The sequence below is a fragment of the Sparus aurata genome, chromosome 13, assembly GCF_900880675.1.
Source record: "Sparus aurata chromosome 13, fSpaAur1.1, whole genome shotgun sequence".
In the NCBI taxonomy this organism is placed as follows: domain Eukaryota; kingdom Metazoa; phylum Chordata; class Actinopteri; order Spariformes; family Sparidae; genus Sparus; species Sparus aurata.
This window is the reverse complement of record NC_044199.1, coordinates 14,652,717-14,678,628: the sequence shown is the minus strand read 5'-3', so window position 1 is coordinate 14,678,628 and position 25,912 is coordinate 14,652,717. Positions and strand designations below refer to the sequence as shown.

Genomic DNA, 25,912 nt, shown 5'->3' with positions numbered 1-25,912 from the left:
TCAAAATGTTGCAACACTGACATTTATTTTAACAAAACAGTCATTTAAATATGAACAGAATTCAAGTTGTTGTACACTGATCCCTTGGTACTGCTGACACAAACAAGCACATAGATTTAATGATAAAGTTTCAGTGAATCTACAGCTGGAAAAGATTGAAAGAGCAGGAATCGTTTCGAGAGCAAAGCAAGATCTATCAAGTAATGTCCCTGTAGTGTTGTCTGATCTAAAACTAGGAATATAAAATTCAGGGTTAAGTTACACAAATGCTGTTTTGCAAAAGTTATAGAAAAAAAGATCTTGAATATAAGAAAACCTGATGCCACAATTAACATGTTCATTCTGCCACACAAAACACTAGAGTAAAAAAGACTTTGGTATGTTACAATGTACCTGCATTTAATGCTTTGGACTGCAGCAGATTAAAACAAAGTGGTTTCATTCAACATTAAGCAGATGTGCATAGTATAAAGACCTCTTATCAAACAAAAAGCAGCTAATGATTGGTTCATTCTTTCCCTGTTTCAAACAAGGTGCGTGTGCTTGTTCATGACTCTTGTCAGTCTGTTGCCAAATGTGAGCAGGCTTTAATGTGCAATACTGCATGAACTTTACATGTGCAAACTTGCTTGATTTGTTTTTTTTCTCCAGAATAAATTACACTCAAAATAAATGCCGGATAATGTGCTAACATATGTGCACCTGAATCACCAATATGTTTTTACACCCACAATAAATCTATCAAACTACACATAAATAGTCACCCTAAATAAATACTGTTACCAGCCCATTTGTGATTTGAGAGTAGATTTAAAAAAAGGCACTCTTCAAAGGCCCAACACTTTGATCAACAGTCAAACATCCAAAGAGAAAACTGCAGTTGTCCGTTTTTTAAAAAGGTGCTGAGGTGGTAACATGTAATTCCAGTTATCATTTAAGACTAAATTAAAAATGATTCCGGGTTCGTCTGCTCTTGTGGTGGCATCATCATAATCACGACTCACACCCCATTTTCTACGTGTGGGACACATGGCACTTATTCTGCAAATGCTTGACAAGATAGTCTCTACCTTATCCTGATGATATTTTTTTGTTGTAGATGGTCAGGTTCAGAGCATCCTGCATTATCTCACCTGACCACTTATGAGGTTAAAATATTATCCTGCCAGGGTGCAGGTTTTTACATTTCTTTTCACCCTTGTACAAACTTTGGCATTCTTAAAAAAAACAGTTAATCAGACCTGCTGTGATCTCTTTAAATACATGCATTTAGTAAAAAAAAAAAATTCCTAAAATACCAGGTTTGTTCCCTCTGTGTCAGATTATGGAGGAGCAGCTTCTGATCCACCTCTGCACCAGATTGTCCCTTATCTGTGTCGATGAGTTCAGCCCTCAGTGTTCTGCTCTCACAAAGTTTTCTCTAGCAGGATCTCGTTGAACCCTGTCACATCACACTTTTTGCCTGGTTGTCTGTCAGCGTAGAGGAGTGGAGATCGCTGACAGTGCAGCTTTACAGATCCCTGAAGAGAAAAGTAACAAATAATTTCAAATAACCAATAAAACTATGACAATCTTTTCAAAAAGAATTTTGTTGATTTTCCCTCACCTTGGGTTGAGCCCGTATGGAGGCGAGCCCCCGTGTGTACTGGTTGGTCTCCACCTTATACTCCCCTTTCCTGGAGGGCAGGTTTAGGGAGGCCATCACAGACATCATCTTTTGGAAGCCTGTGGCTGTCAGAGACACGGTGATAGACGGGGCCGAGGCCAGAGCCAGACCCATGGGCCACCCTCGCACCGTGACAGGCTCCTGAATGTTGGAGAGCTGCACTGAGCCTCGCTCCCGGATAATAGGGTTCAGTGCGGGCATGTCCTCCTGTAGGTCCTTTGCATCGTCCAGTTCGGCCTCAGCCAAAGCCTTCAATAGTGCCTGCATGAAAAGTGACACGGATACTTAAATATTATCCATTACTCCATGTATATTTATTTGTTTATTCAACAGGGATTGTGCACATTAATAAACATTGCTGTAAATGCACCAGTGTTTATAAGCCATGAACAAGAAAACAAAATCTCACCCTCCACTTCCTCCAGGTGCCCTGGATGACTGAAGCTGCTCTGTTCCATCTGTGGACCTCCTTCCTGACCAGCCAGGACCGCACGGCTGCAGGAGGCAGAAACAATTTAACACGTTACAAAGCCATTCATTCTGCTAGTTCAATCAGTGCATTGTGGGGATGAATGTGTCTGTAGTCCCAATTCAGATAGGAAGTATCAAAAGATCATTTGTCATCAACAGTTAATCAGATGAGCTTCCATGTGTGGCAGCTTCTGAAGGGATAAACATTGACAGCCTGTAAACATTAGTACAGTGTACAGACTTTGCCAGCTGGTTCCTGTTGGCCAGACAGTGAGGTCAAAGCCAGCAGGCTCATGTAGAGGGAGTGAGCACACAGAGCTCTGCTGATTCCACTCAGTGGTACCCAGCCAAGGCTTTAAGAGTTTACCTGCTTGGATCAGGGTAGCAGACTGCCGGCATACATTGCGTCTGCGGCACTGGTAACGCAGCCAGCAGCACTGAATGGTGAAGGCACTCTGAGACAGGATCATCTTCCTCTGACCCTCCAGCAAATCCAGCTGTAAGACAACAGCCAGGCAGGTCAGTACTCCCCCTCATTTGCTCTACAAGCCTGATACGTAACTGAAACACCCAATGAGTACAATACTCATTGGGTGTTTCCAAACACTGAAAGTTACATTTTTGGCTTTACGAAGTAAACTTGCAAATTATTTCCTAGGTATACATAAACTTTCAATTATGTGTGAGGATATCAGAGATTTTACATAAATGACTGACCATTGATTGGGTGAGAAAAACTTTAGTCCTTCCGCAGTGCACCCATGAATTATGCTTTTCACTGTCAAGGTTGTGCAAGGGGTCAGTCGCCTCGTGTCGTAATACAACATGAAGGAGCTTCTCCACCATATGCCGAAGATTTTCGTTGCCATCATCCTCCACGTCTAAGAAAGAAATTAGAGCAATTACTGGAGACATCCTTCAAGTATGGGCAGAGCAGCACACCAGCAGTCTAGAGATTCAGTTGTGCCACACAGTATGTGTTTGACAATATGTCAGTCAGTGAGGTGCAAACTGTTCAGTGGGTTAGTGTGAGAGCACAAAGAAATCCATCAGAATCAACAGCACAGTTGCCACAAACAATGATATGATATAACCGCATCATTTAAACCTGATCATATTTGGCTGCATTCAGGGTCAGTCAGCAGGGAGCTTGAACATTCATGCAACAAGACAATCAAGTCTACAGCCATGCTAGCAGCTTCTGTGAGGCTCTACTTGAGCAAAAGTCATTTCTTTTGCATGTATGGGACAAACTTTAACCTCCTAGTGGTGCTACAGAAAAAGTCAGGGGATCACCAAAGAGACTACATATCACGGTGGGGACCATGAATATATACGTGCCAGGTTTTGTGGCAATCAATCCAGTAGTGATCGATACATTTCACAAAAACCTGCAAATGTCATCATGGTGGTGGCGCTACAGTAAATCAGGGGATCACCAAAGTCCAGTAAGATTAATCTTCGGTGGTACATGAACACCCGTACAAAAATGTCTGAGCACTATATCTAACAGCTGTTGACATATTCCAGTCTGGACCAAAGTGCTGGAAAGACCAACCAACAAACAAACAAACCCACATTGCCTTCTGTAGAGCTGCTAGTATAGCTAAAAAGCAGCCGGACAGTGGGTTATTATGAGTAGAAGTTCAAGTGTACTATTATCAGGAATGTTAAGAGAAATATGTCTCAACATGCAAAGCAAGCCCTGACATTCAGAGGTGCATGGATTTACCTGAAAAGTGCATAAGAAGTTGCAATTTTTGTTAAAAAGTCCTGTTTCTATACACCAAATGGAAAAGGCCCAAGAAGAGTAGAGGACTAAGGATCAATTTTACTAAGAGGGCTACTGAAGGAAAAGCATAAACCAGCAGACCTAAAGACAGGAGATAAAGTCACTCTATGTCCACAATAATCATGACAAAATGTATTGTTCATTAACCCTACAGACAACAGTACTCACCAACAGAAAGACTGCCTGACTTGAAATCTGAATATTTTGCAATCAGTCCATAACGTTGCATGAAGCCTTTGAAAGGAATTCTGTGAAACAGAAATGATGAGTCAACACAACTCAAAACAAACTTTAGGATCGAGAGTAAACATAGGAAAGTGTCTCACCTTATTGGAAAACCAGCAGCGCTGATATGGATGGTCTCCACAATCCCACAGGCCTCCAACTGCATGATAACCTGACAGCAGACAGGAGATATCCATCAAAACCTGTTCCTTTGGTGAATATATAAAGTGTGGCCTCTGATTGTTGTCATTGTGGTACGAGGGAACAGTATTAAATGCGTGTGTAGAACATCTACCTCCTCCTTTTCGAAGGTCATAGGCTTGCAGTCCGGGTTTGGTTTGATGCAGCGAGTGTAGTGAGGAGTTGTTGTGTGGAGGATCTTCATCAGGCTCTCCAGAGAGTTCTACAATAAGACATGACCATCATCAGTTTCATGACTCAGCCCTCCGAGGAGGAACTCTACAGGCCTTGACAAGTTAATATTGTCTTTAATTGACTCCCACCTTGAACTTGGAGACCACAGTTACTTTGCTGAGCCCCTTGCAGGTTGTGTTGTCAGCCTCCTTATCAGTGAAGATCTGGTGAAGCAGGGGGTTGTCAGACTTCTGCAGCAGGTTGATGAGCTCTGGTGGTACTGGGTCCTAAAATAAAAAAAATGCAGGAGGGAATAAGTGGATGGCTCTGTGGACAACCTCCTCAACACAATGTAAAAGCTTTTCTTACACACCTTGTTTTTCTCCACAATCCCCTGTATCCGGTAGTTGACTTTGCCAGCATAATGGGCCACAGTGAAGTGCGGCTCCTTGCTGAACTTGTCCCAGCTGATGTTGCCGTTATTACAGAGCTCCTTCTCCATACGAATCCTCAATGTCTTTGCGTCTGAGGCTCGATTGAGACGACTCTCCTGTAGGACAGATATTCAAAAAGTTAAAGACATCCACTTTTGCTAGATACATACAGTACAACTGAACTGCAATCCCCTCTTTTTGATCACAAGAGGGTTAACGGGCTGGAGGATAAGTATATGTATTCTCTCCTTCTACACAAAATTACAATAGGCTTTGCAATAATAACATAAATCTATACTTGTCATTTCTTTTTGAAAGAATAGAATTTACATGAACTTCCTCGAAAATGTGTTGACATGTAAGATATTCACTTCTTGTGAGACATGTGTAGGGCTTCATTTGTCATTACATGGACAGGAGTATTTTCAATTAAACATTTTACATATGTATATAAAAAGGTCCTAAACCTTGAATGCCAAAACAAATGCTTTTTAGATATGGTTCAGAAATTGATGGGGGATATGATGTATTTTATTGTTTGTTTTGTGCCTATTTTTGATGCTTTGTGGGTAGAAATCAAGCGATGTATAGCTCTGTATTTTATTGCCTTTAGTCTAGCCACAGACAATAATTGATTTAAGAAAAAGAAGCAAATACTGCTGTACTATTGAGTGCAAAATTCATGTTTGATGTGAGGATGAAAGAAAGTTTTCGTTTTTGGGCCCTCTACGTTAGCAGGGGTGTAGTACTATTTGTAAATGTAACGGAGGGCACCTACGACACGCACACATGCAACACGTTTATGGAATTGTTGAAGTTATTAATTGCTTTATTCATTGTTATTATAATATGCATTTTTTTCTGGTTTATTTATTTATTAAATAGACAGGCAGGTCATTAAGAAAAAACTCTTATCTACAATGGCAGCCTAGCTAAAGACATTGCCTTAGGGCAGCAGAACACATCCAAACATCTCAACACACCCAACAGGCAAATGACGCAAGCATTCCATAAATTACATACAATCTGGCACACCAGCAACAGGCACATAGCTTGCCGACAAATGCTTAAGACTATGGAAAAACAAAGACAAAGAGTATCTTACACAAGCAGTATGACAAACCGGTGAAGCAGAACAGCAGCAGAAAAAGGTAAGAAATATGAATGGGAACACAGTAAGCAGCAGACAGACAAGGGGCATCATACCTCGTTAAGAAGAGAAAACACACTGACAGGGCTCCCTTCTATAAGATCCAGACAGCTCTGGTTGTCTTGGTATTTGACAAAGGACCACTGCAACCCCTCTGACACATATTCCTCCTGGGAGAAGCACAAATAGACACAAATATTCAAGTACAAAATCAATTTCTCACATAACACAAGGTGCAAAAAGATGCCCTGGATTTCCGAACGGCAGAGATTTCGTAAAGACTGACATAGCCTCTTGAATGTCTGAGGCCACTGTTCACCATCAGATGCTCTACAGCTCTGCTCAGATCTCTGCACGGAAACAGAAGCAAAAACAAAGAGACGCTACCTGCTGAGCCCGGAGATAATGAGCCACAAAGTGCTGCTGCAGTTTCTCATTGGCGTAGTTGATACAAAGCTGCTCCAGGTTATTGATGTGGAAACACTCAAACCCGTAAACATCAAGAACTCCTGGGATCACAGGGAGGAGAGGAGAGGACTGTGTGAGCTTATGTAAAGAAACTGGAGCAAAGAAATTATATACATTCAGTGATGTAAGAGACAATAATGCTCTTACCTATGAAGTTGCACCACGTGGATTCTTCTGCACAAATGCTGTTGTTGATGAATGTAACCAGCCATTCAAATAATCTGTTGGGAAAAGTTGACAAAACATAAAGAGCTTATAATATAAACAGTTATTAACGTACATAATTAAGTTCCTCACTAATTAATATAATTAAAAAGGCAAGATGGATTCACATTTGTGTGTTTGTTGCAAAGCAGAGTTTGAACACCTCAGTCACAGGACAAAAACAAGCTCTTGCATGACCAGCGCTTTCCACTAAACCTTATCACATTCTGACAAACCGCTGTAAAGTTTGATGATCAGATCCTTATTCTTACTGGGCGTAGATGACTTTGGCCAGGCAGTCTTTCCTCACACTACACTCTGCCTGGGAACAGGGCTTTAGCACGCTCTGCTTCCCCGCCTTCAACATCCTCACTCTTAAACAGGTCTGAAGCTCCTCAGCAGGGACGCACAGCAGCTCAGCAGCCCTCTGCAAGAAGTCTGAAACACATTACATATTTCAGGTTTGTCGGCAGCTTTGTCTGGAAATGTATTCTTCAAGGCCAGCAGAATGACACATGAAAGTAAAGCCTATATAAAGTTTTTTTTACATAAGATTTTAAGCACTTTATGACTGGAAGGGATTGATTAGAACTGATTAAATGTCTTAAACAAAATCATATTCAATACCTTTGGACAGTTCCTCTAGGTCACAGGTTTGTGATTCATCCGAAGAAGAAGAGAAATTCACATTTCCCAACTGCAGAATTCCTGCTAATATCTGTAAGGCAATATGGAGGATAAATGTAATTCTGTGCTTGCACACAAAAAATTGTTATCAAAAATTCGGAAACAAGACTGAATGTTGATGATTATTTACTATTAAGCATTTTTATATTACGTATATCAACATGTAATAAACTGTTGAAAACAGACAATAATGCAGTTGTAAGCAGATGTAACTCCTCCTGTGGGCACCCATGATGCTGGATGCTGGATTATAGTGTGACTATTAATTCAGTGTTAAGAAAATTAAAAAAGAGATTAAAGTAAAGTGTGCCCAATGACACAGTACATTACCCTGAATATCTGTCTCTGCCTTTCTGCATTAATGCCCAGATGAACCATCGCCCCAATGGTCTCCTGAAAACAATCCTCTATAAAACATTAAATGAGCAGCAGTTACTTGTGAGAATCACAGACAATCATAGCATAGAAGCCATAAAAATTAAAAACAGAGACCAACCTTCGACAGTTTTTTCAGAATTTGGCAGCCAAGCAAAACGCTGGCCATGAGACATCTTCCACTCCTTTCTCTGCTCGTCTGTGGCCCCTTTTGTCATCTGAAAAACAATATGCGCTCAGCATTTACATCTGAACTATATATGAACGTGTTAATGTTAAACTAAAATACCAGATGACTGTATGAGCCCTGTTAACTGACCTGATAAAAGATGTGGAAGTTCCTCTCATTGGCTGGTTGACAGGCCACCCTGGTCTTCTCTAGCAAATATGTCTGTACTGATGCCCCTACTAACAGCTGACACCTTTATGTAACAAACAACATGTTGAACAGATTAAACTGATGAACAACTTGTATTAAAGTACATACAGCAGGCTTAGTTTTACCTGTCCAGCTGGAGCTGGATGTACTTTCCAAAGCGACTGCTGTTGTTGTTCCGTAGCGTGCAGGCATTACCTACATGGAGGGGAGAGTATTAACAGACTGACTGCTGACAGTGGTTATTCTCCCATTAACGACGACACCAGCAATCAGTTTACTCACCGAAGGCTTCCATGATGGGGTTGGAGTCCAGCACCCTCCTCTCTATTCTTTCCACTGTGTCTTGATTCTTCACCACTGAGGAGGAGGCTGCCACCGTGGCGTAGTATTTCATCAGGCAACGAGATGTCCATGTCTGTTAAGAGACAAATTATTAGCATTTCCTTTATCCTGTCTCCTAACTTCCAGAGACTAATTAACAATGTCAGAAATATGTCCATCGCAAGTTCCTAGTGCTGAAAAGATATTCAATATTCAAAGCAACAAATCCTCACATTTTGGAAGGCAGGGAACAGGAAATGTTGGAATTTTACTTGATAGACATTTATCATCATGTTAAAATTTTCCTCTAATTAATTCATACACATTTTTTCAGTGATACACACGTTATAGGGACCTTGTTCAGAAGCACATTTCTGATGCTGCTGAACATGTAAAAACATCCCTGTGGGCCAAAGAAATTCAACAATGGACAGACAGACAAATTAAAACTGCCCTTTCAATCTTGTACTGAGCAAAGAGCAACAAAGAGGCATACTGAACAACTCTTTGCTGATAAAAAACCCTAATCTGCTTAGCCCATATACAGTATACTGTACATTAGTCAATACCTAATGTACACAGGTTAACTATAATTCTTTAAGCTTAACACACAATGTGTTTGTTTACCTTTCCTGCACCACTCTCACCGCTGACCACCAAAGATTGGTTCACTGGCACCAGCTGGCCCCGGACATTCCTGTAGGCTTCTTCTGCCACAATAAAGATATGTGGTTTGAACTCCTGTTGACAGAGATGTATGTTTAAAGTAACCACAAAATAGCATTGCTGAAGTTTTATGCACTTCAACACTCAGTTGGAAAATATTAAAACATACTGATCAAATATTGATCGCTGGCACACTCGTGGTACCAGTTCTTGTTAATCCTGATAACACCAAACTTCTTACAATGCACCCACACCACCCATCCTCCTACTCAACATAAAGAAAAAAAATACCATACAGAAATATTCACAGGTTAGTTGAATTACATTGAGAGACAGCTGTGACTGTGTAAATACCTGGGGCTGAGGTGCACAGTGATACTCCTTCATCACATCCAGAGAGTAGAGGTCTGGGATTGGCTGGAAGGGGTTCAGAGCCACCAACGTGCAGCCAGCATGGGTGTAAAACACCTTCGCACTGTACCTGGCCTGCAGGCATTTCAGCACTACCAGAGGATAAACACTGAATGTCATTAGGTATTAACATAAAAAAAGAACAGGCAAATCAGTATTTTACAGATGATAACCACAAGAGACCTGATTAAACGGAAGCATTTAACTGGCAAAGAAATGTGTGTCTATAATAAAAATCTTGGACTATATAAAATAAAAGATGAGTCACAATCAAAAGGGCTTTTTAGGAAAATATTCTTAAGCAATTTCATGCCGTTGTCCTACCTCTGCTGTTACCAAGCTGTACTGTTGTGTTTCTCCCCGTGCACCGAAACAACACTGCCTTAAAATATCACTAAAACCTTCAGCATCAATAGCTGCGGTTACATCGACAATATTTCATCCAATTTCAAATCCCTCTGCTTAGAGATTCCTACTTAACTGCACTAACAGTGCTCTTAGAGAGACATGCCCCAAAGCATTTAATGAGAATATAACTTTTTTCGACAAGCACAAAGTGGTTATATCCACTGTGAAACATCTAATCAGCCTGAAACATGATGGCAATCGATTAAAGCATGCAGTTCAACTTTCATTTTTTATGACTGCTTTAACAGCCAGAGCCTCTCATAGAGAAACGTCTATTGGGTGGAAAATGAGCATGGCAACCACAGACAAAATATTATAAAAGATTACATTCTATTGTTTTTTCTGGGATTTACTCTGAAGGCATGTTTATATTTCTGTCCTTCCAACAGACTTGTTCACTTCACCTAATGTCACCCTTACACGGTGGAAAAATGCACAGGAAGAATACATGCATCCTAACCAAAGACAAACAACTTTGTTTTTTGGCTTCACAAAAACAGTCAATTGTTGTTTCCCACAGTGATGCTTTCTTATATAATACCAATGACACTGCATTGTCATGTCATTAAAAAAGAAAAAACAATGGAGAAATTATGATTAAAATAGTGAAAATAGACACTTTATAATATCATGCTAAATACTTACCCACCGCTTTATGAATTAAGAAAGAATACGAGAATCGCTGTATATTTGAGAGGCATGTGTGTGCAAGGTAAATCATGCCCCAGGGTTTGCTCACTTGCATGATGACTGTTACCTCCCTGTGATCGTGTATACTGCAGCATTTTGGTCGCACTGAAATTGTTAATGCATTTTTTTTGTTTTTATCCTCCCACCAGATTTTATCTTGACTTGATTAGATAATACACAGCAAATGCTGCAATCCAAGGTGACTCGAGCTGGAAAACACTGCGTCACACTGGCTGTGTATTTGTAAATAAGGGCAGAGTTTATGCAACAAATAAAACATTCAGCTCTCACTGACGTTTAGCGTTGGTGATTTCAAAATTGATGCCATCGTGTTAAGTGGACGGTTTACTTTGTTGATAAAAAACTACTAAAAATGTATGACCAGTGAAATTACTAGTAGGCACTAGGAGGACAAAGTGACATGCATCATGTTTATCAAGTGATATAGCCCGATGTGTTACCCGTGGTTGGCGTCACTGGGTTGACTTTGGTGAGGTCATCATAAGTGTGGAGTTGGTCTTCATCGATGAGGAAGGCCTGAATTTCTCCCTCCAGTGAATCATTTAGGGATGGGGGAGGAGAATGGACTTTCTGGACAAATCCTCTCACCTATGTGTAAATATGTAAAACACACACACACACAAACACACACACACACACACACACACACACACACAGGAGGAATGTTGGGTTTAAAATATGAACTGACACCCTGTCAGTTATGTCACGTAAATGGGTGGAAACATTTGTAAGATTTTTTTTTTTTTTTAAAACAAAGAAAGCCTTGTATTTTAAAGCATAAATCTGCCCAACTTTCTCAGCCTATGAAGCGCCTATAAACATTCCATATCATGCAATTAAATGATCAAGCCTTATTCTTGGCTTTAAGAGAGCTTTCAAACAACATACAAAATGCATATAGACATCAAGTATCTATTCTCGCGTCGCATGCCTTTTTCACTGACACCATGGTTTATCTTACAGCCTATAGTCTCACATGGCTAACTGCCACATGCATCTGTGCAGAACTCCACTTCAATCAATATGACATGTGTATTTCCATTAAGCCACAATCACTCAGGACTGACGAATGCAAGTCTGCTTTATCCTGCCAAGATCACATGGCCTGAACCTGCTGTCCGCCTGAGAACTGTCAACACTCTGAGGCGCTTAATTTGAGCAGACAGGATTAATCCAATGGCGGGTAGCCTTTATCCAATCATTCTGTGAGGTCACTTTAAACCATGTAATTAGTGTGAATGCTGAAGGCATAAAAAACAGACAGTCTTAAGGTCGTGAATTTAATACCTAATAATGCTATATGAATAATATCTATGAGGACACACGTCTTAGGGTATTGCAGTGTGTTATGTTATGATTTTAGAAAGCAGCAGGTGGCTGAAGAATAATCACACAAGCACAAACATCGTGCTCAGGTAGATCAAGAACAATCCCTTAACAAAATGTAAGTTATGTGACATATGTTTCAGTGGCCCAACTCATTGTCTGCTGTTCTCATTCCAGTCTCAAGTCAAAAATCTGATCATTTAGTCAATCTCACTACTGGAAAACTGGCTACTGACAGGCATGAGACACCAAAGGTACCAGATTATTTTGTGCACAGGTAGTAAATGGACACTTAAAGACTACAGACTTGTATACTAAAAGTGCCCCTCAACATTTTTACAGCCCTCTCTAAGACTCGTTAGCATAGCTATATTAGCTTTTCTAAAAGCAAGGGAGAAATGCATTGCTAGATTTTCTACAAAGTAAGTTTGGCGTTATTCACTACACGCGTTGTAGGAACTATCATATTATACATACTATATTCCTCTGGCACATTAAAACTACGTTACAGTGTTGTTATTCGGTCACACATATGCGTTTTGATTTCGAACCGACCAATCAAAACTGAGCATCGGTAACGTTACAGGTCGATAAAGTCCATTCCAGGTCAACTTAACTTCAACTGCCGTTAACTTTTATATTTCATACACCAAGAAGGGGAAAACTCTAAACCACCAGTTGACAGCAGTTATGGACGGGTTTTCCCCGTGTCCCAACTCACCTTTCCCCCTCCATTCTTGTACACTGCTCCAACGTTACGTCGGTGGTCCGCAGAACTCATTGATTTGACTGTTAATTCCGAGTCTGTCCTCAAACTCAGCCGGAAAACTCTGATTAAAGGTATTACTAAATCCCACTTAACATAAGTTATGGCTGTTCCACCCTACAGTCCTGAACCCGCCTGCCTGAAACTCAGTATTTTCCATTACAGTCAGAAAATTCCTCAAGGACAACTTCCTGTGCCTGCCTGCCTGCTGGCTGTCCGACTGCCTCCCAAACTCCCAAACCACACACACTTTATTCCCGCCCGCTTCCTGCTACTTCACGGGCACAGCTGTCCGCAACCGGCTGACAAAGGCTGAGATTACTTTTATGAGGAAGGTTTTCATAAGACCATATAACTCTAAAGCATTTATTTTTCAAAATGTCCCATAATTGAACTTAAAATCGGGACTATGTATATTTCTCAATGAATAACTAGATTTCTACTTAACGAAACGTCGACTCTAAGATTAACACTCATGCTGCATTTATCAGTGTCCTTAAATAGATTCTCAGCCATGCTCTTTGACCGTCATACACATGAAATACTTACACTAAGGCAAGTACGAATACTTTTTTTCAGAATTGTTTTTAACATGCTTAAAACTCATGTCTCGGTTAAGGTTGGAGGTTCCCAGAAATCCGAGCCGTGTTGAATGCAGCATGAGGCCGAATGCGGAAGTAAGCGCACGCGCTTCAGCGGCTCTCAACCGACTGTAAACAAGAATGCTGTAAAACAGGTCTTTTTGTGTTTTTGCCTTTTCTACGCCGAAGAGACAAACCCCTTGGTGAGTAAAAAAAAAACTATACAGACAACTACCTAAAGAATGCCATTAAGCATCGTAGTGTAGATGAGAGAATTAACGTTAAGCTAACTGACTTCATGGTGAGCGCTGGAATAATACTGTCTGGAAGGTAATGTATCAAGAAGAGTAGCTCACAGAGCGCTTTTGTACACTGTACACGCTAACAAACGAAGGTTGTTTCGGCTGAAAATCAGAAGGTACATCGAGAGTTGAATAAATTCTGCAATCAGGTTACACCTTTGTTCCCATTTCTTGTAAACTCACTGTGGTTTCTGTCATAGTGTCCTAAATGTTGTTCTTTTTCTACTGTCTTTTGAGCTTATTCATATGTATTTGTCTCCAGGTAAAGACATATTTCTCTCATGTAGTAAAATGTGAATTTGAATGTTTGCAGGTCATGTCTCAGAAGGAACTGAAGGAGGCGTTTGTCAGTAACCTGAATGGGACCAGTCTGCAGGAGGTGGCACTTGGCTCATTTCTCACCCCGCTCTGCCTCATCAACAGAGGACTCATTCTGATCCTTTACCATCAGGCCAAAGGGTTTCTTCCGCTGCCGCTCCCACTGATTTCTCACCTGCTTCTTGATTTCTCTGTTCTGATTCTCCCCCTCGTCCTGTCATGCACCGTTCTGAGCAGCACTCTTCACCAGGTCATCATAAGCCTGACTATTGTTTCGGCTTGTGTTTTATGCTATATCTATCGCACCAACAGCCATCCTAATGCTGGGCACCCACAGAACACTGTCAGCTCCTTCCTTCAGAGTCACGTTCAAGTCAACCAGGTTCCCTTTGTGACTATCTTCCGAGTGTTTGTTAATGTGAAAACAGCCATCAGCATCCTCGCAGTAGACTTTAGTGTCTTCCCAAGGCGATATGCTAAAACAGAAACCTATGGCACAGGGGTTATGGACTTTGGGGTGGGAGCATATGTCTTTGCAAATGCCCTTGTATGCCCAGAGGCACGGAGGAAACGCATCTCAGGATCCAAGATGAATCATATCACTAAGCAGCTCCTGTCTGTCTGGCCCCTGGTGGTTCTTGGCATGGCCAGGCTGGTGAGCTTGAAAATGAGTGGTTACCAGGAGCACGTGACAGAGTATGGCGTCCACTGGAATTTCTTCTTCACACTAGCTATCGTCAGAGTTGTGGCCTCTATGATTTTGGCTGTGCTACCACCCAGTAAGTCGTGGGTCTTTGCCCTTCTGATCAGCGGGTTTTATCAGTACGCTCTAGAGACATCAGAGCTCAAGGCCTTCATTGTCCACAACAATGACAGAGAAAAGGACTTTTTGCATGCTAACAAGGAGGGCATATTCTCTGTAGTGGGCTATGTAGCCATCTACTTGGCAGGAGTTCAGGTGGGACTGTATTTGATGCAACCAAGATCCCAGGTCAGACAGTGGCTCAAAGCACTTTCCAACCTCTTGTTGGGAAGTTTGGTCCTGTACACTGGTTTGTACATATGCCAGACACTGGTGGAGCCAGTGTCTCGTCGCATGGCAAATTTACCTTTCTCCATCTGGAGTGTTGCCCAGTCTTTGTTTTTTATGTCCTGCCTTGGTATAGCTGATATGGTTTTATTGTTTTCCAAAAGAACGTCAGGCTGTCAGTTAGTACCCTCATCGTGGAATTTGTGTATAAAACAATCCGAGTCAGTCTCTGACACAAAGACAGGTGAAATGGAAAGACGCTGCCTTGTTCAAGCTGTCAACAGGAATCAGCTGTTATTTTTCCTGCTTGCAAATCTCATGACAGGATTGACCAACTCCATAGTGGACACACTTAGCTGTGGCAGTTTAATTTCAGTAGGTGTTTTGCTTTTGTACATGTTCATGAATTCCCTTGTCATATACATTTTACATCTCTGTGGAATTACAGTAAAATTCTGGTGAAACTGCATTTTGTAATTGCACTAAAAGGTTTGTTTGTTTCTGTAAGATATTTGTACATTATTTATTAATGCATGAAAATGAATGCTCTGTCTTGATAAAATGGTGTCTTGGACTAAGTGAAAAAAATATACAGTCAAACCAGAGATGTAGTTTAGAAGTTTGCTTAAAATGATTTATGTTTGGGATTTTTTTTTTTTTTTTCTTTTTAGTAGACAGTTTGCTCATTGCTGCTAAATAATGCATTCTGCTTATACTGGATTGGTTTTTACATGAATTATAAGACCTCTGACTTTCATAAAAGGGAAACCAGCATTTTAAAATGATGTAGTAAGTAAACATAGCCTGTAATGGGAGCTATATATTTTTTTCTGTATATCTTGTACACATCTGATGTGTAAATATATTTTTTATAATTTCTTGTTTGTTACCTTACTGCTCATTTTATTACTGTTTTGCTTGGTTTGAATTTCTTCCTGCTCAAATCTTAGTGACTGCAACACCTGTACTAAATAAAATGATTCTTCAGTATTGAAAATCAACGGTCTGTTCCCCATCATTGTGCCAAACCCTCAAAGTAAGGGCTCGGGTTGAACTCTGTGCAGCAACATAAAACTGATGGTTAAAAAAACAAGCAAATAATGATGAAGAAGTGGGAAATTGAGTGCTCACTTACCCATTAAAAAAAACAGTATTTAGAACAGCCCTTCTCGAATGAATGGACACTTTCTCCTTAGAAAGATATCCGTAGTGCGCCCCCTTCATGCCACACGCATTACAACGTCAGCTACTACGTGTGGAGGGCAAAGGTCAAATCAGTCATGAAGATTCCGCCACCGTAGCAGCCAGTCACTGTCGCACTTGTTTATTTTTTATTTAAGAGTAGATTTCGCAAGCGGGTAAGTAAAACACTATCCGGGTTTATGCAGTTGTCCCTTTATTTTGTCAAGGTGAGACAATATGTCCAGTCTTTGTAATGTTAGCGCGAGTAGCTGATGAAAGTGACAGTCGCTAAGTAGCCAGTCAGTCAGTTGAACTTTATATTAGCCGTATTCAAGCTCGCTAACGTTAGCTTTATAGGATAGCGATGCTAACTAGTAAGTTAGCCAAGTTTGCTGGCATCGACAGGGCGTAGACAAACTGTGCCAACTACACAGCACAGTCGTTATTTACCAGAATGTCAGAAACTTCTGTATGTAAAGATCGTTTGGAAATATTGCGCTAAGAATTAACTGACCGGCTTCCTCATTTTTTCGAACCGTGCTCCCAACGAAATTAGCTACCAGGCTAACTGGCTAGTCGCTGGTTGCTGCTATTTCGTGACCAGCAGATAGACGTTAGCGTGATTAAACCTCGTCTTCTTAAATTCAACTGTTGTAGCCAAAACGACTTAAAACTGATTTTCCGAACCCTAACATGACATCATAACCGTCCCCCCACCAAGCTTTCGTCGCTCATGTTGTTTTGCTAACTTAGCTTGGTTATATCTGGGTCAAGACAAATCTGTTTCCACTGCAACAGTGTTAGCAACGCTATAGAAGATGTTGGCAACGTCGGTAAATAAATGATTGGTCTTTTGCACAGTGCTTGAGTGTCATGTAGTGCGCAACACAGCTTTTATTGTAGTGACACGGCGATATGGTAGATAGCCCACGATGACCTGCAGTAGATTAGCATTAGCTTGATGTAGCCTGTGCTGATATCAATTGTGGTCAGTCGGTCTCTTGTGTGTCACCTGCAGGCGAGCTGCACCACAGCCAAACTGGAAGAAGTCATGGCACGTCTGGTAGCAGTGTGCAGGGAGGGGGAAGAGGACTACCCATTTCTCGCCAGACAGATACCCCTGTTTATCGATGATACTCTGACGGTAAATAAGCTTTTCCATATGTTGTATATGAGCACAAGGAGACTGGCTGTGAAGATCACAGCTAAGTGGCTAGCTCAGCCATAAGCCTCTTTGGGTCATGTGCTAGCACACCACATCAGTTCTCTGACTGATGTCATGTCCAGAAGTAAAGCTTAGTTATTACCGAGCAAGTCCCAACCTGTTTAAGGGACAAACATTGAGTTTTGCTGACTTTGTTGCATAATCTATTAATTAAGAAAATTATAATGTCTAGACAAATACATACATTTCTATGGGAATGGTGGGGTGATAGATGACATAGACAATGTTGTCTGAAAGTACCAATCAATTTTACTTTCATAACATGTGATGATGTAGCTGCAATATTGATGACAAACACCTCAATGTACATATATAGCTGCTCATACAATGACAGTAAAACTGACATTTACAGTGCCAAAAACTGTAAACTCTAATGGGCACCTGCTAGTCAGTATCAAGAACTTTTTGTGGCAGTGGTATAAACTTTAACAACCAAGAAGACGATTTTTACTGTGATCCTGTGCTTGTGATTTGATACCATATGCCTTTAAAAGTGACATGTTTACAGTGTGAACAGAGATACAGGTCTTTCCCTAAGTAATGGTTTATGTATTCAGACAGTTATCAGCAAGGCTGAAATGAGTCTTTGAGAATTTCAATATACATTACTGTATATCTTGTCAGATGGTGATGGAGTTTTCTGACAGTGTCATGGATGTTGACACCCAGGAAATAAACACGTCTCACTGGAAACAGTTTTCTGAGGTGAGTGGTTTTAATTCTGCATATTGGGTCTATTAAGCCGAATGAAAACAAGTGAATTTAGCTGTTTTCTTGCTACAGTGTACATAAGCTCAGTCAACAAATTTGTATTTTGTCTTTTCACGACATGTCAATAAATTGGTAACAGATGTGTGATTTGTTGCGCTTTCAGTATTACTCCAAGTTGAAGCAACAGGACTTGACAATCGCCCTGATGGTCACATCCAGGGAGGTCTACAGTGCATTATCTCAGTTGGTGCCATGCGTGGGCTGCAGACGCAGCGTGGAGCGCCTCTTCTCACATTTGGTGGAATCTGGCAACCCAGCCCTGGAGCCCCTCACAGTAAAACCCACAGGAATGCTTTCTGTCACCAAGCCGTGTTTAGCAGATGTAAAGAAGCTCTACACCCTTTTCTATGTCCACGGGTAAGATACAGATAATTTTTTTATTTTATTTTCACTGCTGAATCAATCATATTATATATTTTTGTGTTTGTGTGTTTTGTTAGTTAAAACAAAGAGGAAACCTCAGTATGTGATAACAACAAGAAAATGCTCTGAGTTTGGTGGAATACTATAATGATGATAATGCTATTCTGTGTTACTCACTTTGAGTTATGGATGTTAAAACTGTAACTATGCTCATATTCTTTGTCAATTTAGCTTCTACTGTCACATACTGTCTTTTTAGCGCCAGATGCAGCAAATGGACAACTCGCACTGTTGTAATATATCAACTTTTGTAGACAATACTGCAATTTAATCGAACGTTTCCTTTTTTACAGGTCAAAGTTGAATGACATGATTGACGCCATCCCAAAAAGTAAAAAGAACAAGCGCTGTCAGCTACACTCCTTGGACACACACAAACCTAAACCCTTGGGGTGAGTAATGTGACTATTTTCACCTGTTATCTTCATGAAACTGTTGTTTTCTTCAGTAATTAACATTCAGGATGTACATTTTAAGAGCCTATATCTGAGAATAGGAAGATAATTTTTTCCCAGCAGAAGAGAGTGGTTGGTTTTAGCAAACTGTATGACAACAAATTTAGCATCCGTTTTTCCCTTGGACAGTTGGTGCCCCCTGCCATGTAGACACAAGCCACAAAAGACTGAGTTGTGCTATTTCCTCAGAAGCATAATGCCAGTCATCTCTGTCCCCCAGATAGTTTATAAAATAATAAAGAAACGAACATGAAGTGTTTGTTGTGTTTAAGGGGAGTTTCGACTTTGGTTGTGGTGTTATCAAGACTCGTGTAAGGTGGTGAATGTTTTTGTGAATCTAAAATAGAAACTCTTTAACACCTCTGGCCAAGAGTGTGAAAAAAAAACATATATTTTACCAGCAACAGCTACGGAAGTACGAATAATAGACATTGCATGATATTTGGATAATGTCTTTTTCAAATCAGAAAGCAGCTATATACAAACAGTTGAAAAGGCAATAAAGTGATCTAAACGTAATACTTTGGGTACTCTATATTGGAAAAAAAGATCCTAGTTAATCTTGTGTTCACTTCAATAAATATTGAAGAGTTTGTGTTCAAGTTTGGGAACCAAAACAGACCAAGTGACATTCATTTTTCTTAAGCTGATAATTATACTATCATCTAAACCAATGTATTATACACCCAGCCTTCTCCTGCCACTTCTGTTGTAATATTTGGATAGAAATCCGGATGCAATGCATGGGGACGTATAGCAGCAGTTGCATGTTTTTCTGTAACTGAGGACATTATGAATAGATTATAGTTCATTAGACAGCCTCAGTTAGATATGCTGGCATTGTTCAAATGAAGAGAAAACAGCGCAGCATTTAGCAGCTAATGAGTCAGATATTTCCCTCAGGAGTTGGTTAGGACAACTTCAGCACTAAAGAAGAGTGAATATTGGCCTTATATTATCATGGTGACTACGAATACGACTCCCAATGAGTGCAAATGTAGCTCCACATCTGCTGGATGTGTAAATAAGCAACTGTGTGCTAACAATTTGACCATGTCTGCTTAAAAGGTATGCCAGTATTATGTTTACAGCTCATTCCGCTACTCCCTAATGGCCAACAACAAACAGTTATTACAGGTTTAAGAGATGATTACTGTGTATTGTGATTGTATTGCTATAATAGTTGTATGTTTTGCTTACAGGGGAAGCTGGATGGATGTGTGGGAGCTGATGTCTCAGGAGTGCAGAGACGAGGTCGTCCTTATTGATAGCGCTTGTCTCTTGGAGACGCTGGAGACATACTTGCGTAAACACAGGTAATGTGTGACTATCGCAGCCATCACTCTCAATATGCCATTTCCGCCTTCTTTCAGTGTTGTGTTAAAGGTAGAAAGAGGAATTAATTAACAGTGTGTGACTTTCTTGCTTTCTTGTGCACAGGTTTTGCACTGACTGTAAGAATAAAGTGCTGAGGGCATACAACATCCTGGTGGGTGAGCTGGACTGCACTAAAGAGAAGGGGTATTGCGCTGCCTTGTATGAAGGACTATGCTGTTGTCCCCATGAACGCCACATCCACGTGTGCTGTGAGACTGACTTCATTGCTCACCTCCTTGGGCGGGCAGAGCCTGAATTTGCAGGAGGCTATGAGTAAGTAGATGTTGAAGTTAGTTTGATTTGAGGACTTTTTTATTATGCCACGTTCCCTCTAATGTTTTTGTACATTGAGTTGATGAGGCTGTATCTTTTTTTTTAAGACGCAGAGAGAGACATGCCAAGACCATTGACATTGCACAGGAAGAAGTCCTCACCTGTTTGGGTATTCACCTGTACGAGCGGTTGCACAGAATCTGGCAGAAACTCAGAGCAGAGGAGCAGACCTGGCAGATACTGTTTCATTTGGGAGTTGATGCACTACGCAAAAGTTTTGAGGTACACAATTCAACGCCAGTGTGTGCATAGTATTATTTTAAATTGATTAATCACATGATGAATACATTATGGCTGTGTGCTAATGTATCTATTTCCCTAGATGGCGGTGGAGAAGATGCAGGGGATCAGCCGTCTCGAGCAGTTTGTCGAGGAGCTGTCTGAGGAAGAGCGGGCCAAAGAGCTGAAGCAGGAGAAAAAGAGGCAAAAGCGGAAAAATCGACGCAAAAACAAGTGTGGCTTTGAGATATCTGAGCAGGAGACAGAGGATAAGGAGAAAAATTTGGACGAGGTCATCATCCTTGCATATTCAATGAGACATCTCTGTTTATATGCAGCCATACAGCTGATTGCCTTTATTTACATCTGGCCCATGTGGTGTGTTGCAGGGTTCTCTTGAGTCTATGGAGGACTCTTGCCAGGTCTGTGGTAGCCACGATGAAGAGGAGGAGGCCAGATGTGAAGAAAGCGTCGCCGCCAATGGAAACACTTCATGTAGCTGCCCAGACAACACCAAACAGGGTAAAAATGCACACAGGCTAAAGCTATAACAGTCGAGTCTATGATGTACAACCCAAAATACTTTCACACACTGCATCACAGACGCCTCAGTGTTGGTGATTATCAGATAAGCACGGCTTTGCTAGCGTCCTCCTCCATTTTTATTCATTAGCCTAGCTTACTGAAAGGTTAATAGGGCATGGAATAGGTCAAGCTGATGGTGAATTTTAAGAGTGTCCTCTGCTGGACCGCAACGCAAACTACCTCAAACAGTCAGTTGCACTTACAGTTTGAATATTTAATTTACTCCACAAACACCACAAGCCAACCTGTGTATCTTTTAGAATCTGCTGCACTAGCAAGAGCATTGTGAGGACAAATATTTTCCATGTGTTTTTCCAGATTTGTCTCCCCACAGCAATATTAGTGACTGCGGCTACTCCTCAAGTATGGAGGGCAGTGAGACAGGATCGCGAGAAGGTTCGGACATCGCCTGCTCTGAGGGAATATGCAACCATGACGAAGCAGGTCTGGTCTGAGAAGCTCCAACATGCTGAGGACTTAAAACTACTTCAGGGGCTTTTTAAACATATAATCTTGAGTCTGTTTTTCTCACAGTGTTTTTGTTTTTAACCTTCTGCAGGAGATGACCCAAATGCCCATCACTGTGCCGAAGACAAGGAGGAGGATGGAACAGACAGTTGTGTGGACTGCTGGCCGCACGCTGAGGAGAACACTCAATGCAAGAGTAAAAAGAAGAAAAGGAAGGGCAAGGGTTTATGCAACAATCAGGTGAGAGGACAAACTGTAGAATTCACATGCTGCAGTACATGAAGAATATTGCAGGCGTGTGTATTAAAGTCTGTGTAAAGCGGCAAAAAAATTGTGTTATTGGTTTGTCACACCAAAGAAACATGTATCATTGACCACTGAGCCAAATTTGAAAGATTAAAAAAAATTTTAAGTATATAAAATTAGGTCTCTAAATCATTGAAAAACAAGCACTTCTTTCTGCTGTGAAACGCTGGGGGCGTGTCAGTTAGAGGCGCTGGAACCACGCCCATGCGGCGGGGGCTACACGTCATGTTAATGACGTCGGTGTCTCCCCAGGTGTTCCCCAGGTGTTCCCCTTGTCTATCTAAACCCGCGGACAGTTTATAATCATATAGATGCTGTTATAACGTGTATTGATTGAGATCCTGACCCACTAAACATCCTGGAAAGTGACGGAGTGAAGTTTTTCGCGCTAAATTACATAATTATACATAATCACCATCAGTAAACAGGACGCTGTCTGACTCTGTCACTCGCGGGGACGGAGGCTGTTTTCTGGGGGACAGTTTCCTTAAGTCTCGGTCGGGAGGGCTGGCGGTCGCGGTGATTTATTTTCGTCAAACACTCGGTGAGTTAAGCACTCTTGTGACAAGCGTGACAGACGCTGTTTTGTGAGCAGAAATGTGAGGAAGAGTCGGGAGGACAGGGAGGGGACGGACAGGAGGACAGACGCTTCTCCACATACAGCTGTGGGATGTGTTTTCCTCATATAAGTTGCTAAAGACAGTTATAGTTACTACGTTACTTTTGTTCGGTCATGTAACGTTGCTTTGTGGGACATTTCTCTGTATTTAGTTGAGTGAAGGACCTGTGCAGTTAGACTGTCAGACCGACACGCCCTCGCTCCGCGCCTCCGGATTATCCGTTCACACTGGGACGGCTCACCAATAATGCGGCCCTGATACTACCGCCACATACTGCCGGTGGGACCCGCCGTCAGCAGGACGGAGAGGGTCAGCGGCGGCGCGGTCACATCATGCCGGTGGGACCCACCATTAGCGGGACGGAGGGCCGGCTGCGGCGCAGTGGCCACATCATGCCGGTGGGACCCGCCGTCAGCGGGACGGAGAGCATGCTGCGGCGCGGCGGCCACATCATGCCGGTGGGACCCGCCGTTAGCGGGACGGCGCGGCCACATCATGCCGGTGGGACCCGCCGTCAGCAGGACGGAGAGTGTCAGCGGTGGTCAGCAGCGGTCACATCTCCTCGTTGGCGGAGGAGAGGATGCAAGCCGGGGACGGAGTTGACCAGCGTCAATGGACTCCCCCGTTTCCTTACGTTTCATCCGAAGGAAACTTAAATAAGCTAACAGCGCAGTCACCCTGCACACTGTGGCATCCAGGAAAGATGCAGAGCGATGTGGAGGAGACATGGCTGGTTAGCTGACTGGTTGGCTGGTTAGCTAGCTGCAAACTATTGTAAGCAATGCAAACCGAAACTGGAGAGTGAGTGGGAGAACCGCTGAAGCCGATGCGCTGAACGTATTTATACCACTTCCGCAGCAGGGAGGGGTTTATGCAAATCATATGGCCGCGTTACGTAACGCGGCCATGATTTGCATGATTTCTGACCCGCCCATTAAATCCTGAACACAGAAATGTTGAAAAACTGTTTGTGAGCCTAGCTCCAAAATTAAATTCTACATGGCCGAATGGCTTTTACATGTTTTAAGTAAACACATTTATGACCCGTTTAATGTGTTTAGAAGAAAATGGCTGATTTTGGTTTACACGGACTTTAAATGAAGTGTGCACATTTCCACAGGGACAAAAAGATGAAGGTTGTATGCCAGATGGGAACACAACAGGCCACGGTCCACAATCATCACACACCTGCCGAACCAAAGAAATCTTCTCCTCCTTATGTGGTGACACATTTACCAGCATTGCACTACGATTACCATGGACAGCACGTCAGAAGAACCTCACCCTTCATGTGGGTCCTCCAGAGGCAAACATGAGTCTCGTGGAACTTCTGGTTAGTGACAAATGTAGTTTAAAACATTCAAAAGTGGGCCTTTTCTCATAGGAGGCATTTTGACTTGACATAGTAGGACATGCACAGGACAAACTAAATGTTCTTTTTCTGAATAAGAATGAATGAATGGATGAATGAACTGGTTTTGATTCTTATGTAAACTCACTTTCTCAATACAGGACGATTCAGAGGCGACTTCAGATGAAGAGAACTGTCTGACACAAGATGAAATCCAGGCGTTTTTAGAAAGAAACCAGTCCTTCTACAACAACCGCCACCAGTACAGACAGCTCCTGAAAGAGAAGTTCACCAACTACTGCCGGGCCACTGAGGGGAGTAAGCCGGTCTGTGGAAAGTGGTTCGCCACCACCAGTGTCAACTAACTGCACTAAGAAAATCTTCCCCCGGGAAAAACACTCGTGACCACTGCTGCGACATCTTTAGAAAAGTAAAATCGGAAGTACATTTGGTGTCCTGTTCAGTCAATTCTCCTTTAAAGTAAATGTGATTCTTACTTTCTGTTGTTCTCTCTCTCTCTCTCTCTCTCTCTCTCACTTTTCCATCTCGTTTCTTGGCCACTTTCTCACCAGTAATTGTTCTCTTTGACCAAGCCTAGCTATTTGTTGTTGGTCTTTTGTAGGGTCATTGGGTAAGAGCACAGTGGAATCAGTAATCAAGCTTCGCAAGCTGTGACGTTAGGGATACATTTTAGGAGTCTTATTTTATGTATTCTTTTTTTTATGGTTTTGTTTCTATTTTGTTTCTCTTCGGTGACACTTCAATGTTGTGGTAAAGGTGGTACCATTAAATGTGTACAGAAATTCTAAATATAAAGATTTTACAGAGAATAAACATCCATTTGTAATAAGGATTTGGGTGTGATGTTAAGAGCGCAATGTGCAAAATTTACTAAATAAAGAGTATTTATTAATATGCATTACACATTTGTTGGGTTGTCTTTTTGTTCTTGACCACATCAAAGCTTTGTGTATTAAGATTTGATTTGTTCTTTGAGCTACTTTTCCTGGCTTTTGCCAAGTAAACGCTGTATTCCCTCAAAGTATTCAGACTCCTTCACTTTCTTCATATATTATGTTGCAGCCTTATGCTAAAAATGCTGAACTTATTTTTTCCCCTCATCAATCTTTACTCAGTATACCATAATGACAATGATATGTATTTACATACATTTATTAAAAAGGAAATACTGAAATATCACATTGAGATTTTTATTACCGGAATTTTCAGTTTTTCTATATTCTTTTAAATCGTGAAGATGTTTCCACAAAGTGTAAGATTGCTTTTCTTCCCTCCGGCGTGTCCCCACATCCCAGCAGATCTCTAAACTCTGTCCCCGTTCGTCCCAATCTCCTTAAGATGGGACTCATTTTAGTCCTTGCAAAGGAAAACTGATATTCCGAGTAAACATCCAATGTTGGTAATATGATGCAATGATATTATACTACATAGGCATAATCCTTTGTGTACGGGAATGGTGGAACTTAGAGGTGCACTTTCAGTTTTTGGGAAGGAATTTTAATCGGCCTCAAATGATGTGTAATATTTGTTC

At 41.5% G+C, this 25,912-nt stretch overlaps 3 protein-coding genes across 4 annotated transcripts; 2 read left to right on the top strand and 1 right to left on the bottom strand.

The window, feature by feature from the left end:
* Positions 1-6: 6 nt before the first annotated feature.
* On the bottom strand, positions 7-13,032 carry myo19 (myosin XIX). The gene is made up of 24 exons (XM_030437481.1): positions 12,770-13,032; positions 11,163-11,310; positions 9,547-9,695; positions 9,154-9,267; positions 8,488-8,620; positions 8,331-8,400; positions 8,146-8,248; positions 7,948-8,044; positions 7,782-7,858; positions 7,392-7,482; positions 7,037-7,202; positions 6,708-6,781; positions 6,480-6,601; positions 6,149-6,262; positions 4,882-5,058; positions 4,658-4,795; positions 4,450-4,557; positions 4,256-4,326; positions 4,098-4,177; positions 2,855-3,018; positions 2,505-2,634; positions 2,076-2,161; positions 1,607-1,927; positions 7-1,520 (listed from the first exon to the last, which is right to left on the bottom strand). Exons 1-24 carry the CDS (start codon positions 12,827-12,829, stop codon positions 1,407-1,409), a joined length of 2,907 nt encoding a protein of 968 aa, XP_030293341.1. The 5' UTR covers positions 12,830-13,032; the 3' UTR covers positions 7-1,406.
* A 76-nt stretch (positions 13,033-13,108) lies between these two features.
* On the top strand, positions 13,109-16,046 carry pigw (phosphatidylinositol glycan anchor biosynthesis, class W). The gene is made up of 2 exons (XM_030437484.1): positions 13,109-13,598; positions 14,011-16,046. Exons 1-2 carry the CDS (start codon positions 13,467-13,469, stop codon positions 15,505-15,507), a joined length of 1,629 nt encoding a protein of 542 aa, XP_030293344.1. The 5' UTR covers positions 13,109-13,466; the 3' UTR covers positions 15,508-16,046.
* A 205-nt stretch (positions 16,047-16,251) lies between these two features.
* Positions 16,252-25,282, top strand: ggnbp2 (gametogenetin binding protein 2). 2 transcript variants are annotated; one of them, XM_030437483.1, is made up of 14 exons: positions 16,252-16,403; positions 17,246-17,371; positions 18,077-18,157; positions 18,327-18,580; positions 18,940-19,038; positions 20,304-20,417; positions 20,542-20,751; positions 20,859-21,033; positions 21,134-21,322; positions 21,420-21,552; positions 21,934-22,059; positions 22,175-22,323; positions 24,130-24,342; positions 24,522-24,807. In XM_030437483.1, exons 2-14 carry the CDS (start codon positions 17,279-17,281, stop codon positions 24,723-24,725), a joined length of 2,040 nt encoding a protein of 679 aa, XP_030293343.1. In that variant the 5' UTR covers positions 16,252-16,403; positions 17,246-17,278; the 3' UTR covers positions 24,726-24,807. The 2 variants fall into 2 exon arrangements, with proteins under 2 accessions (XP_030293343.1, XP_030293342.1); XM_030437482.1 differs by lacking the exon at positions 16,252-16,403 and adding an exon at positions 16,493-17,060 and having other exon boundaries at positions 24,522-25,282.
* Positions 25,283-25,912: the final 630 nt, after the last annotated feature.

Excerpts from the sequence above, each read along its gene's own strand:
- pigw (XM_030437484.1), top strand. The coding sequence starts at position 13,467 with ATGCAGCATGAGGCCGAATGCGGAAGTAAGCGCACGCGCTTCAGCGGC. Across the intron at positions 13,599-14,010 it reads CCGAAGAGACAAACCCCTTG|GTCATGTCTCAGAAGGAACT; the intron begins GTGAGTAAAAAA and ends GAATGTTTGCAG.
- myo19 (XM_030437481.1), bottom strand. The coding sequence starts at position 12,829 with ATGAGTTCTGCGGACCACCGACGTAACGTTGGAGCAGTGTACAAGAAT. Across the intron at positions 8,401-8,487 it reads CCCCATCATGGAAGCCTTCG|GTAATGCCTGCACGCTACGG; the intron begins GTGAGTAAACTG and ends CCCTCCATGTAG. Across the intron at positions 4,327-4,449 it reads TGACCTTCGAAAAGGAGGAG|GTTATCATGCAGTTGGAGGC; the intron begins GTAGATGTTCTA and ends GTCTGCTGTCAG.
- ggnbp2 (XM_030437482.1), top strand. Across the intron at positions 22,060-22,174 it reads ATGCAACCATGACGAAGCAG|GAGATGACCCAAATGCCCAT; the intron begins GTCTGGTCTGAG and ends AACCTTCTGCAG. Across the intron at positions 24,343-24,521 it reads TGAGTCTCGTGGAACTTCTG|GACGATTCAGAGGCGACTTC; the intron begins GTTAGTGACAAA and ends TTCTCAATACAG.